The sequence below is a fragment of the Trematomus bernacchii genome, unplaced genomic scaffold (genome assembly GCF_902827165.1).
Source record: "Trematomus bernacchii unplaced genomic scaffold, fTreBer1.1, whole genome shotgun sequence".
Taxonomy (NCBI): Eukaryota; Metazoa; Chordata; class Actinopteri; order Perciformes; family Nototheniidae; genus Trematomus; species Trematomus bernacchii.
The window spans coordinates 3,958,341-3,974,534 of record NW_022988097.1 but is presented as its reverse complement, the minus strand read 5'-3'; the positions used below and the strand labels follow the sequence as shown (position 1 = coordinate 3,974,534).

General features: G+C 39.0%; 1 protein-coding gene across 1 annotated transcript; it reads right to left on the bottom strand.

Annotated features, from left to right (window-relative positions):
• Window positions 1–6,440: 6,440 nt before the first annotated feature.
• Window positions 6,441–16,194, bottom strand: sting1 (stimulator of interferon response cGAMP interactor 1). Its single transcript, XM_034121364.1, has 7 exons — window positions 16,093–16,194; window positions 14,501–14,727; window positions 14,077–14,266; window positions 12,862–12,970; window positions 10,489–10,727; window positions 7,399–7,585; window positions 6,441–6,978 (listed from the first exon to the last, which is right to left on the bottom strand). Exons 2-7 carry the CDS (start codon window positions 14,725–14,727, stop codon window positions 6,701–6,703), a joined length of 1,230 nt encoding a protein of 409 aa, XP_033977255.1. The 5' UTR covers window positions 16,093–16,194; the 3' UTR covers window positions 6,441–6,700.

The window sequence follows — 16,194 nt, the reverse complement described above, 5'->3', positions numbered from 1 at the left end:
TACATAAACATGTGTCCCCTCTGTGTAAAGAGATTCTGAAAGTTTCAGGAACAAATATCCAAAACATTGGAGTGGCTCCTTATTTTCATCTAAAGTAAAAGACTTTTGAAACGGGGCTGAAACAGAGAGGATTATGGGATGCTACAATGATCTGTTTGGTATTTCGAGCCACACACTTCAGAGACATGTTTTGTATATCTGAGACCTATAATATATTGATGAAATGCAGTATAATAAGGGACCTTTAAGTAAAGTGGTCTTAAATAGTCATTAAGTTCTGAATTCAAAATGTTACTTAAACTAAAGTATTATCAACATGTCCTTAAAGTAGTAGTTCAGAGTGTATTTAATTGCTAAATGCTGCTATATGCATCTGAGACTATTCAGATATCCAACTGGTGGATATCAGTGGACACATTTGATCTACTGTGGACTGATTTGAATACATATTAACTGGAAATTGGCAGAAGATTATGTTTTCTAAAAGAGGAAGGAGGAAGGTACAGAACGCTCTTCGAAACCTTCAGGGTGTACTCTCTGTCCCGGATGTTTTCACTGTCTCCCTGCTGTGGCCTGATCCATTCATCAGTTTACACCCAGGGCCATTTCTAAAGATAAGCAAGTACATGATGTGACTTTTTGTATGACCATTGGTCCTCCCCTCCAGGATGACAACCCTGTAATCTGTTCTAATCCAAAATCCAAGGTGAAAATGTAAGGTGACTGTTCATTTGCTGATATGATGCCCTGTTTTAGGGGATTAGGCCGGGGCGTGGTAAATCGACTCTCCAATTTAAAGGGGCCCTATGATGCTCATTTTCAGGTTCATATTAGTATGTAGTGTCTCTACTGCGACATGTCTCCATGCTTTAATGTTCAAAAGGTCTTTTTTTTCTCATACTGCCTGTGCTGCAGCACCTCTTTTCACCCTCTGTCTGAAACCAGAGCCCAGTCTGCTCTGATTGGTTAGCTGGCCGGCTCTGTTGTGATTGGTCAACCACTTAGAGATGTCCCGCCCCTTAGCCTACACAATGCTAGCCAATAAGAGTGTTTCATATTGAAATGTCCCAAGTAAAAATAGTCAAATTCAACCTATTACTAAATCTTTGCTCTGACGTAAACTCGGACTGATTCCATTAGTAATGAGACGCATTTAGAAATGTCCACTTCTGTCTCAGTCTCCAATGTTCCTCCCTTCCGTGATTGCATTTTTTACTCAATTGACTCCATCAATTAATATCAAAGAGGAGGACACAAAGAGAAAAAGAAAGAGAGAGGGTGATGGAGTAAGATTTGAATTGCTTTAAGGTAGCAACTGTTTTAGGCATATTTATATAATTGAAATCCAAAACGATGCAAAAACTCGAAATAAGAAATTAATTTCATTCTATTACTCTGGATTCTACACTTCAAGGGTGTTTCTGCAGCTGGAGTGACCTTTGACTCTCACAGTTTAAACAATGTACCTCTATGACATGTATAGTATCTTCAGGTAAACAAAATTGCATATAGTTTTAAAGATTGTTATCTTCAATTTCCTTATTATTTTTGGTTTCATCAACTATTCTCGCACAAAAAAGCACAACAGATTGATACATTCTTTTTTATAAATGTTCCTTTTTAAATTATTGAAAGAAACTTAAATGCACTTTCATCAAGGTTTGTGCATGAATCAAATAAATATTTTTTTAATTTGATTGAATTAAAGGTGGGGTAGGTAATTTCGGAGAAACCAGCTCGAGTGCGTAGAATTTGAAAATACACAACCGGAGAAAATCTGCCACTTCCTTATAGAGCCCCTCCTCCAACACACATGAACGTGCACATGACCAATGAGGGCACGAGATAAGTTTGTGCACAGATGGAAGGCTGACAGGCAGGTAGGCCATCCAGTTATTTTAGCCGGGCCGGCTAAAATGATTGGTCGTGCTTTTTACAGTACTACGGCTTCCACAGATGACATTTTTTTATGGATCTTTTGTCAAAGCACTAAAGATATTCATTGAAAACTTACCTACCCCACCTTTAATTAAGATATTTTACCATTTTGTTAAAAATGAATAACATTTCAGATTTATGAACGCCCTGTATTTATTGTATTCCTGATCTTGAGGGTACTTTTAAAGGAATCATGGCTCACGTACAGAAGAGCAGAAGCCTTTACACTTATTCTGCAAAGTAAACATGATGGATTTGAAGAGGATGATGTCATCATGAATATGTCATTTAAATACATTTGGAATCCTGATGATTTGATCCTTTGAACAGAATTATGATGTGATCGTGATGTCTGATTCCACATTCCAAAATCTTGCGAATGGAGCCTTTAGAGTTATTTTACATGTGGTGACAATTCAGATTAAGGCGAACAAATTGACTCGACTAAGAGAGTATTTGGAATATTTTACAGCAAAAATGCGTCAACGAATCCAGGTTAAAAACAATGACATACTGTCCAGCAGGTCTGCAAACTACCTAGTATTGGACTTAATCGGAGAAGGTAGTTTTGGCAAAGTTGCAAAATGCCTAAACTTAAAAACATCAGAGACTATAGCCATTAAGATTCTCAAAGACATTCAATACTATGTTACAGAAGTTAGAATGTTAGAAGAAATCAGGCAACTTGACCCAGAGAAGAACAACCTGATACGATTTATTGAAACATTCATGTTCGGAGACTTTCCTTGCCTAGCATTTGAAAAGCTGGATAGGAGCCTTTACGACTTTACGGTACAGAAAGAGGAGCCATTATCGCTCAATGAGATCCGCCCCATCACACAGCAGCTACTTGTAGCATTTGAGGCCCTGAAGAGCATTGGCGTCATTCATTCAGACCTAAAACCAAACAACATCATGCTTGTGGACCAACGGCATCAGCCCTTAAGGATTACATTGATCGACTTTGGCATGTCCATTCCAGCCTCCGAAGTAGAAGTAGGAGCTAGGATGCAACCGGTTTCCTACCGATCTCCAGAGGTCAACTTGGGCCTCCCCATTTCTGAGGCCATAGACATGTGGTCACTCGGATGTCTTTTGGGAGACATTTATTTTGGTAGGGAGCTCTTCTACGGAAGAACGTCATACCAAGTGATGAAAGCCATTTGCCAGCTGATCGGTCAGCCAGGAGACCACCTGCTAAATGCTGGGAAGAACAGCTCAGAGTGTTTCAAAACGTTTAAGAGATTCAACCATAAAAGATGGAGACTGAAGACGCCAAGGGAGTACAAGAAGTCAATCGGTGTCTGGAGCACCCTTATAAAAAGACCTTTTGACAGGTTCGGTAGTTTGGATGAAGCAGTAGTAAAGCACTCCAGGAAAAAGAACAACGTTGAGTTTAAGGACAGGATTGCATTTTTACAACTGCTCAAACAGCTACTTGACGTTGATGCTAACTCGCGAATCACGCCCAAGCAGGCCCTGACTGACAGCTTTGTAACAATGGGTTACCTAAAAGAGGCCCTGGACTGCTGCTCTTATTACCCAGAAGCTCTTAGGAGGATGAGCATCTGCACCCCGCACCATTCAGATGCATCGGATGTTCCTCTCAACAATAATGAAACTGACATGAAGTCCATTGACGCGAGTGGCGGAGTCCCAGATACTGACAATGCCAGATATCCAGACGCACCGCCAAATAGTTTCTGTCAGGATCCTCCTATCAAATCTTGTGGGAAAAGCTCACAGAAAGAGCATCCCATAACTTTCATTGCTGATAATTCCAATCTAGAGAAGTCCAATATTGACACAACACACAACAAGGCCACACCTTATGGTGCTGCAGCCACCATCACACCTACTGATCGGGGCGATGTCGACGAAACGCGGCCAGGGTTACCAAAGAGGCTCAGATTTTTTCAGCGAGTGAGAAGGGCGTTATAAGAAATAACCTCCTGTTTGACTTAACGTTTGAGCAGAGCCGAGCTTGAATGTGCCCCGGACGCCCACGCCAGACTACACCACTGACCCCAAAACACCTTTTAAGTAAAATATTCTTCGCTTTGTTCTGCTTGTGCTGATGTATGGGTTTCCTCCAGGTCTCCTGGTTCCCAGCATAACATGAATTTAAAAATAAATAAAAAAGAAGATATACGTGTGATGTTTATTGTTGACTTTAAATTGTTATGATTGTAAATATTTCACTTTTTAGAAGCGCTATGACATACTGAATCACCTTACTACTTCTTTGATGGCACCCAGAGCATTGTTGACATCCACCTGGATCCATCTGTATCTTCTTATTTGTAGACACATGCATTTTCAAGCATTTGGACTACCTATGTTGTAAATGTATTATCATTTTAATTCACACACAACATCCATCGCATGTCTGTCCTTGACCGATGTCAGGGTGTCGTATTAATATTCTCTACAAAGGGTTAAGTCCCCTGAGACAAATGTAACGTGTGTGATATTGGGCTGTATAAATAAACGTTGATTGATTGACTGCCTTGCCCCCTCATACCTGTCTGCTTATTAAAATAATGTCTCTGTTTTTACCTGGGGAGCTACCTGTGCAAACTTATTATGGCTATGGTTATGTTTATGAATTTTTGTCTGTTATGAGGTAAAAAAAATATATATTTGAGATTTAAAGAGGCCCTATTATGCTTCTGGGGTTTTCCCTTTCCCGTAGTGTGTTATATCGGTTTCTGTGCATGTAAATGGCCAGCAAAGGCTAAAATCCCAATTTCCCTCCAGAGGGAGAGGAACTCCCTCTTTGTTGTTGTTTGTTCCATTGTTTAGGATCACTGACGGTGAGGTGATAACAAAATAATCATATGTTTTCTCTAATATGTCCTGACTTTAAACACTGTATTACTTAAGCTCAGATTTTATTGTGTTGATATTCTGTTTCGCATTTTTCAACAACAGGTTTGTTCACGTCTGAGAATATCCAGCCAATATCCAACACTTCAAGATAAATACAAATTAAAAGTTAAAAAAAAAGAATGTCCGAATCGCATTGAAACTCACACAAATAACCAAACAAAAACAGACGGTTACAATTGTATTTTTCTGAGCAATCACTGCAATATGAAGCGCTTTGATAACAATTACCGCACATGAAGCACAGTATTTAGAATTGACTGAATGAAGCAAAAAATGACACTGAACAAGGTGTGTGAGACAAGTTAACATGAAAGAGAGAAGCTGGTTTGCAAGATTGAATTTATTAGCTACAAATCATGAATATTTGTTAATTTCCTATAGAGAACTCTACTTTGCAGGAAGGTCAGATGCTGAATGAGTATCACAATTACAGATGTCTGTGTTCAGGTTCGATGTGTAACTGTTTAGATGCACTCACATTTCTGTTCTAAACAAGGCAAAGTATTTGCTAGATTACAAGACATTGAGGATGTTGTACTGTTCACTCATTTTGCCATTTTTTATTTATTGTATAGAAGTTTGGGGCAACACGTATATGAGCAACATAAAGCCATTGTCAATATTACAGAAAAGGGCAGTAAGAATAATTCATAAAGCTGACTGAAGAGAACACACCAACTGACTGTTTTTTAAGGCAGGACTCCTGAAACTGAAAGAGATAGCTGAGCTGCAGACATTAGTAATGCACAGGGCAAAAAGCAGAATGTTACCAGTATATTTACAACAGTTGTTTGCTTTTAGATCAGACAAGGAAGACCACAGAAGGACATTTCATTTGAAGCATCCTTATGCAAGGACTACTCTAAAGCAAATGTGTATTTCGGTGGTTGGTGTAAAATGGTGGAATTCTCAACAGAAGGATCTAAAGAATTGTATATGTATTTTATAGTTAAAGAAATTGTATAAATTAAGAAAAATGGGACTATATGAAGCAGAATGTGAATAAGTACTCTGGTCCTGCATTGGTAAATATTTGTGATGTCTCTGATGTGATGTCTGTTCTTTATTTGCAGGTCCCATTATTATTATTATTATGATTATTATGATGATTATGATTATGCGCCGCTTTCCACCTTCTTAGTAGGAATCAGAAGAGGGAGTTGCACTTTTCATTTTCCTTTTCCTTGTACATGTGATGTTTTGGTGTTGTTGTTTTTTTGTTTTGTTTCTTTCCGTTAACTGTCAAGTGGGATATAAGTATTTTTTGTGTGTCTCTTATTATCCTAAGGTACTGTTATGTTTGGCTGTGAAAAAGAAATATGAAGGACAGACCATCTATTTCTATTTATTTTGTTCTTTTAGAAAGGGGCAGGTCATATAAGATTATTTTCTTCTCCCTGCTCCTTTTCGGTCAATGGTGTGTTTACAGAGACATGTTTTATTAACAATTATTATACATTAAGTTTTGCATACCATGAACGGAATAAATAAAAATGAAATGAAATGTGTAACTGTTTAGATGCACTCACATTTTGGTAATGTTTTATAACAATAGTCTCAACATATGTTTTTTTAAAACGCCATATGAGGTCAAGTATCATAACACTTCATGATTGCTGGAGGGCCTTTATTGGCTACAGACGGGCATAGTATCAATGCTATTTGTATAGTTTTACATGCACAATAGTGTGTTTGGTCACTGTTGAGATTAGTTTATGATGTGATTGATGCACAGAGCCTTGTGCTACAAACCAGCTGGTTACGTTTTGCTTTTTGTTTGGTTACCTCTCCGGATAGCTTGCTTGACAGCCTCACACACTTGTCACATCAGCATACAAGTGTGTGTGTGGGTGTGTGTCTGTGTGTGTCATTATTTCCCTGGATAGTGGTGACTGTTCTCCTCAGGATGCTTTAGAGTATGAGGTGGGTCCAGACTGAACATGAGCGTGGGCTCTCTGCTTATTGGATCAGGGTGGTGCCAGTCACCTTCGATGGGTGGAGCACTTGCTCGGGAACTCGATTGGCTCGGGAACGGATTCACCATCTCCTGCTGAGGAGACGGGGTGAGGCAGTACTCCTCTTTCTCCTGCTGCTGCAAGTTTCTGAGGATAGCTTTGGACAGGAAGTGGGGGTCTTCCTCGTGCTCATCTAGAGGTAGAGGAAGAAGAAGAATAACGCGTGATGTTTTTGTTAGTGTGAGCATCCTGTCTTTAGTTAACTTATGTGTTTTTATTCAAGTTTCAAGTTTCAAGGCTTTATTGACATTAGCACAATAGCTACAGTGTAGATATGGCAATGAAAACTTAGGTCACAGGCTCCTCCAACAGTGCAACAGATAGGACATAGAACAAATAAAACAGATAAAATAGTGCAAGAGAATGTTTGGAGATGTGCAAGTAAATACAAATACAAATTGAAATAGTGCAAGAAGAGTCTATATACAAGTAAGTGGAATGGAATGATATATTATATTCTTTACCTTACCTTATTCTTTATCAACATTGCCAAATCATTCAAAAATCCTGATCATGAATCACACACACACACACACTTGGCTTGTGTTCCTACCGTTGAGCAGGATGAGCTTGTAGTAGTTGCGGCACTCCAGCGAGTTCTCCAGGATGTCCTGCAGCGTGCTGAAGAAGAGCAGCACCTGCTGTCTGCGCTCCGGCTCCCCGAACCCCGCGCTGCTCTCCTGGGACATGCTGTGCAGCGTCAGCAGGGGCGTGGCATACTCCAACACACACTCATGGGCCTGTATACACACACATATGGACAAAACAGACACATTAGACTGATAGAAAATCCTTTAAAAGCTTGTGGAACTGTGGCACTGGATGTGTTTGATGATTATGTTTTACATGCAGATGGTGCTTTTACTGTGCTTTATCAAAGGGAATCATCACTTTATCTTATCAGGTTTAACCAGCAGGTGGTACTCACGTTGTGCTAAGGAGGGGGAACAGTATGCTGGTGGGAATGTACTGTACTAGGTTGAGTGTTTATATTTTTTGTATATCAAAGTGTTTGAAAAGTTATTCAGTATTTATTCAAATTAAAAGGGGACAAGAGTTGGTCTATTCAAAATGGTCATTAAAGGGGCCCTTGTGTTTCTCTCCCACACACTTCCTCACTGTCTGAAACACCTTGAGTAGACTCCTTTGTTCTCCGCAACATAGTGACATCACTTCATAACACTTGTGATTCTAATAGCAAGCGCTGTAACACATTGTACGTGATAGGCTAAGGGGCGGGACATCTCTAAGCAGTTGACCAATCACAACAGAGCCGTGCCGCTGCAGCACAGGCAGTACGAGAAAAATAAAGAGCTTTTTGAACATTAGAGCTTGTTCACATGTCACAGTAGATGAAAAAATATGAACCCTGAAATTAGCATAATAGGGACCCTTTAAATCAGGGGTGTCAAACTCAATTTCATCGCGGGCCACATTCGCATTATGGTTGCACTCAAAAGGACCGGTTGTAACATTAAGACTATATAAAAATACATATATAAATATTTAATATATATATAATAATGTATTATATTACATTATTGCCTCTGCATTGGATTGTTATCGGATAGGGTAATAACTTCATAATTAACTAGGTCTGAAAGCAGAAGTCTAGGGCAAATAATTGCAAGTCTCTTCAGTGAGAATGTCACAAAATGATTTAAAAAGAAAAGCACATTCTGGAAAAAAAGTCAAAATAAAGAAAAGGGCATATTTTGAAGAGAAAAAGGGAAATTTGAGAAGCATTTTGCTACATGTATGGGCAACGTGCTTCTGTAAATCGCCATGTAACCATATAATAAACATATTATATTCTTTGCAAGCTCTTGTGGGCCACATTAAATGAAGTCGCGGGCCGGATTTGGCCCCCGGGCCTTGAGTTTGACACCCCTGCTTTAAATAAACAACTTTTAGTTTCATCCCTAAACCATAAGATTAGAAGTTTTTTATGCAAAAGGTTAATATTTGACGATGGTTATCATATATATTTAGTAAAATAAGTAAAACATACAGTATAAGTATAAAGTAACAACAGTACTGTATAATAAATCATTGATAATTGACTTATCCTGTGTGATAACTGCAGCTGTAAAACATCACTCTGGTGATGAGTTTGATATAATCTGAGGCTATTACTGGTCTCACATGAAAGTCAGACTGCATCCCAAACTTCCTCTGCCTCCACTGAACTACAGAGGTGGTGTTGAGTACAATCACTGTTAGATTTGCTACATCAAACATATTGAATATGGAGCACATTGACGTGCTATCATGAAATATTGAAGAAAATATACAGAAGCAGCACCTCGAGACTGTCACTTCACTCTCTCTCTCTCTCTGTCGCATTTTAGCTGTGCAGTCTTTACAAATGTGATCAAAGGAGAAAATGTCAGCACACCAAGTCTTTCAACTCTCACTGGCAATAAGGAGACAGACACTGAGATGAGTTACAGCACGAGCAGCTTCAAACTGCAGCTTCTCTTATTACCTTATTTAATGGTGCGCTGTGCACCTGAGAGACATTTCTGAAGATAATCTGCTACAGATTATTGATTGTTTTTTCACCTTCACCAGTTTGCAATTCAACATATATATACTGTATTAAAATGATGTCAGAGATTGATTGGATGGATGGCATGCAGCTATTACAGTCCCTCCGGCCCTTCCTGTGGACCGCCATGGAACCTTATTTCCAAAGAAATGTGTACAGTAGCTATAGGCGAGACATAATATTTTTAGATCCTGTGGCCCTGAAAAACCGAAAAAGGATTGTCAATTCCAAAGAAATGTGCAAAGTCTGTTGAAGTAAAGTCTGTGAAAATTATATAAAGTGCCGCCATGAGGTTCTCTCTTGCTGAAGCTCCAATGTTTGTTTGTTTAGTACCAGGATGCACTGAAAATATAGTTGTTTTTTCTGATATTTTCTACAAACTATACTGTGTACTTTATTTTTACATGACATACTACACTTTGTTGCTTTTTTTTCTGATACTTTCTAAATTCCGCCTTTTTTCTGAATTTTTTTCAACATATTATCGAAAATTATACTATATCGCTTTTTTTTATATTTATGACATCGATTTTTTCGGCATTTTTCAACATCCTATGCTATGTCATTTTTTCAGATATTTTGGACTTACACCTTTTAAAAATATATTTTATTTTCCTTTTTTTATATTTTTTACTTGTTAACTTTTTATTCTGACATTTTCCTATTATTTACTATTTATTTTTTCCAGGCTTGGGGAGAAACGGATTACATGTAACGGGATTTCGGAATGCATAAAAGGCTTGTTTATTATAGGCCTAGCCCATCATTTAAGATAACATGTTTAATACATACGTGTTTCAACTTTTATAAGGTTACATTGTTTTGTTGTCTTACAAAATAAACTTAAAAAAAATCTATTCTAATTGATAGTTATTTTCTCTTGTATTCATTTACTTTGCAATTGAAACTGACATAATCCAAAGTAACGGAAAGTAATCAGATTATATTACTTTGATATTGTGATACTCAGATTAGGTTACTTATTTCATTTTATTAACATGTAATAATTGTAAAAGAATACATTTTTAGAGTAACCCTCCCAACCCTGCTTCTTACTATCAATCTGTAACTCTGTGTTTTAGCCCCGCCTACCTTTTTATGGTCATCAAATACTTGGTAGACGCTGTGCTTGTAGACCCGCCCCCGGACTCCAGCCCTGTCTATCTCATTGTTGGGGAGGTTGTCACAGTAAAGGATCCTGTCGTCTTCTTCATTCAGTTTGTGAGAAATGTTAGCGTTGAGAGGTATGAGGATGATGAGCTTCCTGGAGCCACGACCCAAGCTGCTGGTCTGATGGGTGGCACAAAATGCTGTGATGGAGTCATCCAAACCTAATCGACATATACAGAAACACACATAATCACAAGGATGCAGTGTAAAGTGCCAAAAAGGGACATAGAATTCATTTTAGCAATCACTAAAGATTGTAATTTGATGGCGGATTAGCATGCACAACTATGAACGTGCATCTGGACCAATTTAAAGGGGACCTATCATGCAAAATGCACTTTTGTACGTCTTTTATACATGAATATGTGTCCCCGGTGTTCCAGGGAACTCACCAAGTGTCAGAAAACACAACCCTCTCTATTTTCCTCCATACCCAAATCTCTAAAAAAGGGGCTGCAACGGATCTGATAAAAACTGATCCAGATTTGAACACTGTCCTGACGTCAGGACGGTGGCGCTACGGCTATTGGGCCAACTCCACCAATCAGGAGGAGACAGCCACGGCCATTGCCGTTCGAAAGCGCTGGAGACGCTGTAGTACATATGCCAGGCCAGTAGATGGTGCTGTTCTCACAGAATCAGCCCAGAGCTAGAAATGGTCAAATTGAGCAAAATGAGGCATGGCTAAAATGCATGATCTGTTTGGTATTTTGAAAAAAAAAAAGTATAATTAAGCAATAGCTCACGACAGGCCGTGGTATATGCTCATTATATCACAGCTAAGGGGCGTGGTTCGGCCCGACGCGAAGCGGAGGGTCGACAACCCCCTTAGCTGTGATATAATGAGCATATATCACGGCCTGAAGTGAGCTATTGCTTTTATAAAACGGTTACCAAGTGTGGCAATATGAAAGAAAAATACACACTCTAATTTAAATAGTTTTTATTAGTAAATAATGATGTTCAAAATAAAATAGTCCCTCTGTTGCCTTCTGCACGAAACATAGTGCGAGGTGGTTGCTATGCAACAACACTAACAACAACTAGCGAACATATTAGACAGAGAGCGTTGATCCATTATTTGGCTATTTATTTACATTAATGTGTATGTTGCCGTTTATTGTGCACCCACTGAAAAACTGTCCAGCATCAGTAGCATGGCTTACGTGGTTACTTGTATAGGCTGAGGTTGTTCTAGGCTGTTGCTTTGCGTGGCGAGAATATTGCTCCACTTTCTCCGGTCCCCGAGATTCGGCTTCCAGTAGCTCTGGAGAGAGCTTTCTCACCTGTGGCCACTAACGGTCATAATTTCTCTGCTTTGTTTCAAGACCCGCATCAGAAAGCTTTTGAATGGTGATCCTTTTCCAGTTGGTCTACCTGCTCTTCACGTAGCTCTACATGTCGTCGTTTAGGTGCTTTTTGTTCTGGAGATAGGCACTCCTCAATCCACTCCTCCATAGTAAGACCCCCCCCCCCCCCCCCCCCCCCCGGAGGTCGAAGTTAATCTTAAATGTTTTTGCGGACCTTTTTGATTACAGATTTGAAAACATGGTTGCTTGCTTTAAAAGTAGCACAATTCATTATATCAAACCTTGGAAAGTATCTAAATATCCCTGCCCTAATGCCAAAGGAACTGCACACTGAATATGTTTTTGCCGTTTGATGTCTATGTCTGGACCGTTGCGTAAAAAGGAGGGTTTCTGCCCCGTTACTTCTCCGCTGCTTTCTTGTTCCAGTTTGAAAAGCAAACTGCAAAGCCCAACTGTATACTGTTTATCTCAGACGCGGAGGGATACTGAGTTGTTGTGAAAAGTAACTTACAATTCTACCCGTGGTATACGCTCAGTATACCACGGCTAAGAACCAATCATATTGCTTGATTTTACTTGTCCGTTTTATAATATTCAAATATAGCATGATAGGTCCACTTCAAGTAAAAAAAAAAAGAATAGTTTCAGAGCTGGAGAGGAGAGGAAGATTGGGTGGAAATAAACCAAAAATGTACAATAAAACGAGAATGAGAATATAATTCAGAAAACATTAAGATCCTCACCACATAGCTTCAGTTTGCAATGTTGGATCAACACCACAGAAGAAGAATCTCTGTATTTTTCATTAACCCTACACTAGTCATGCTGTTTTACATACCAGCTCAGCAGTTGTTTTAATATAATGTGTATACAATGATTCCAATACATGTTATACTTGTATTGTACAAGTTAAGCCCACCAGCTAGTATTCAATGATGGTGTGTAAACTGAAATATAGGGAGATATGTGTTTTGAAGTAACTGACGTGGCAGCACCAGGCGCAGGTATCCAATGTAGAAGGACCAGGCCAGGCCGTGGGCCACGTTCATCTTCCTCCCCTCGCAGAGGGCTGACACCTCCACCTCTGACGGACCCTGAACACAACATGGACAATTATCCAGAGGCATGTCACAACAAGGAAAAGGGCATCCCTGCACCCATGCCGCCCTTTCCTGTGTAAGAACATCGTTTTTAGATGTAATTCTGGAGGAAATACCAGCTACACCCAAACTTGAGCTGGATTTGGATCCATAATGCTACTAGTTTTTATCCGAGGCCTCCGAGGAAACACTGAGCTTTGTTTAAAATTATACAGCAATTATTTAAGGACAGTGCCATGGTCATTCTTGCTGATGAAGACATATTTTAGGCCTATTTTTACTCCAGAAATGCCAAATCAATTACAATCAACTGATGCTCCAGGAAGTGTTCTCACATAGGGGCTTTTCTGTCTGAAGTGTAGTCCTCATGCTAAAACTGAGATCATTTGTATTGTATCATGGTGCTCTAAGCTGTTAGAATATAATATGCTCACAAATGATACATTGTCTGATAAAAATAAATCATCAAAATAATCAGGATTATTGTGTAATGTGCATGGAGGGTGCTTTTATATTTATTTATTAAGACAAGTATAGAGTTCTCTTTAACAGTAGTTTAACATTTTACTTATTTCCCTATCTGATATCATATGAAAGTTATTATAAACTTATGCCATGAGTTTTATTTTGCCAGTGCTGCTGACATGCTAGTCAACTTAACGTGGCGGTGTTAGCTGGTTATACTAACTAGCATGTTGTTAGCTGAAGTGTTTGTGTCTAGCATGTAACATGTATACACTATCTTCCACTATAGTCTTTTTAGGACATTCTAAAATGTTTTACCTAAGGACACATTTTATGACATACTTTAAAATGACTTTTTTAAAGAAATACAATACATTGATTTCTTTACGAGTTTTTAATGAAATACTAAAGTTCGATTTTCTTAATGATTTGTTAATGTTAATTTTACGGAATACAATAATTTGAGTGACTTGACAATGAAGCTCAGTGTGCTCAGTAAGTGAATGCTGAGAACTATTTTTGGTGATAAACTGTGAAAAAGGAGAACACAACTATTGTGTCTTCTTATTTTGTAGTGCAGCGGTAGAGACAGAAATACAAAGACGGTGTTTGTGTGTGTTGGGTGTAGACCTCACCAGGACTCCCAGGCTTCTCAACAGGGGGTAAAGGCTGGAGGCAAGAAATACGAGTTTCCAGCTCTGGCCTTGGTGCGGCAGAGGATGTCTGACCAGGTGGAGCAGAAGGCCTGCCAGCCCTGCAGCCAGCAGGGTCTTCCCCCACAGACCACAGGCCGGCAGCACATGGCTCCACCCTCGGCCTCGGTGCCTGGTAAAAAAAACAGAGGATACTGAGGTCCTATTTCAAAATATAAAAAAATCGTACAAATGTGAAACTTTGATAAGCCATTTTTAAATAACTCTATCTTATGCTTTTTGACAAAGTACCTCGTTATATTGACATGTCATTATTTTCAAGAAGGTTTGTTATATTGACAAGATTTATTTTTATGTTTTAATTTCACTTGCGGAAATGTGCTTAAAAACAACTTATTACTCTCACCTGGTATTTGAGTGGTAGAGTATCTCTTCTGCCAGCATACAGAGCCCATGCAGCAGAGGGCCAAGGGTCAGGATGAGTATCACCATGGCAACCCATCCAAATAACCTTTCAGGAGACAGAAACAGGACGCCTCCTATTGTCATGGCAGACAGCACCGCAGCACACGTCTTAGGTAAACTCCCCCGGGGCCTCGGGATGAGATCGTCCTGATCCTGGAGGTTCTGCATCTGTCAGGGGACCAAAGTGTCAGGGAGCGCTCCAATAAAAACAGAAGTATCTACTTTCAGTGTGTAGAGCCAGTACACTCAGAAAACGGTTCAATAAGTCCAAACTGTGGCAGTTTAGTGACAGGTATGGCTGTTGTTGTAATGTTTCCCTATGCTTGTAAAAAAATGCTTAATCTGCCATTGCAGATTGTAACCATAACCACCGGCCACCCTTCGGTTCCAAGAAGAGGTCCCTACAGACGGAGCACAGGCAGTATGAGAAAAATAAACACCTTACTGAACATGAAAGCATCTAAACATGTCACAGTAGGGGCACAAAATACAAATATGAAAATGAGTATAATATGGCCCCTTTAAAACATTCCATTCCACCATCTGGTCTGTTTATTGGTATTGATTTTTTTGTATTAGTGTGTATGTGTGTGTCCATGAGCAGTGGCAATTAAATAAAGGCTCAGTATGCATGTAAACATGTCACAGTAGAGGCACAGAATACCAATATGAACCTGAAAATTAAATGAGCATAATAGGGCCGTTTACATTTTTGGACACACAAATATTTCACCTGACAACCACCATTCAGCTTCTACAACCTAGAAAGACATCATTAGCATGCTGTAAGAGTCAGTGTCTAACCATACAAGAATATGTTAACTATACTCAATAAATATAACAAATCAAGCTAAAAGTGTGGGATTATAATTTCTAGGAGGATGTATTGATATTTTGAAAGTGTACATTTAATCTGATTTGCAGTGTTTCTATATTTTAAACTTGAGTTGTAAAACAAATCAGTGACACAGCTCGTCTGGTTCCTCTCTTATAAGACATATGTATTGTGTACTTAATAAGGGTGGAGCTGGACTTGAGTAGTGTTTCGCTCTGGTCTATGTACATATGTAAGTAATGTATGTTTTACATAAGTATGTGACTGCACTGGCCTGCTATTATATTAATATCTATATATTTTACCTGCAAAACGTGTGTTTATCACCTGAAAAAGCTTGATATATCAGAAGTAATTGTACAATTTGCATAACTTTTAGTCTGAGTATATTCAAGATGTTTGTTTTCTTTCTACCAAGTTTCTCTCCCACACAATCCAATCTCTAAAAAGGGCTTTGAAACCACATTGCAATGATGGCAGGATGGTGAAAGTGCTGAATGCACTGTACACAGTATTACAGATCAGTTTTATATAAAGCAGTTAGGTTCCTTTTTTTAACCAAAAACACATAACTGATCTCTGTCAGTGATGATGCCAGTGTTCACAAGAGGCCGGGAAAAGTGAAATCTAGCAGGGTACATTTAGTCTAACTCCATAAAAAGTAAAACTAAGAGAAATGAATATATGAAGGGACTCACCTTGGTGTGTCTGCGTAGATCCAGAAGTGAGAGATGTTCTTTTGTCCTCTGTTCTTCTTATGCCTCTCCCCTGCCTTGCTCTCCGCCCCTTCATTCACCTTC

Bases quoted from the DNA above. Each gene is read 5' to 3' on its own strand.
- sting1 (XM_034121364.1), bottom strand. From the start codon at position 14,727: ATGCAGAACCTCCAGGATCAGGACGATCTCATCCCGAGGCCCCGGGGG. The intron at 10,728-12,861 runs GTCAGTTACTTC...TATGTCGATTAG, and splicing joins CCTGCGCCTGGTGCTGCCAC to GTTTGGATGACTCCATCACA. The intron at 6,979-7,398 runs GTAGGAACACAA...CTCTACCTCTAG, and splicing joins CAAGCTCATCCTGCTCAACG to ATGAGCACGAGGAAGACCCC.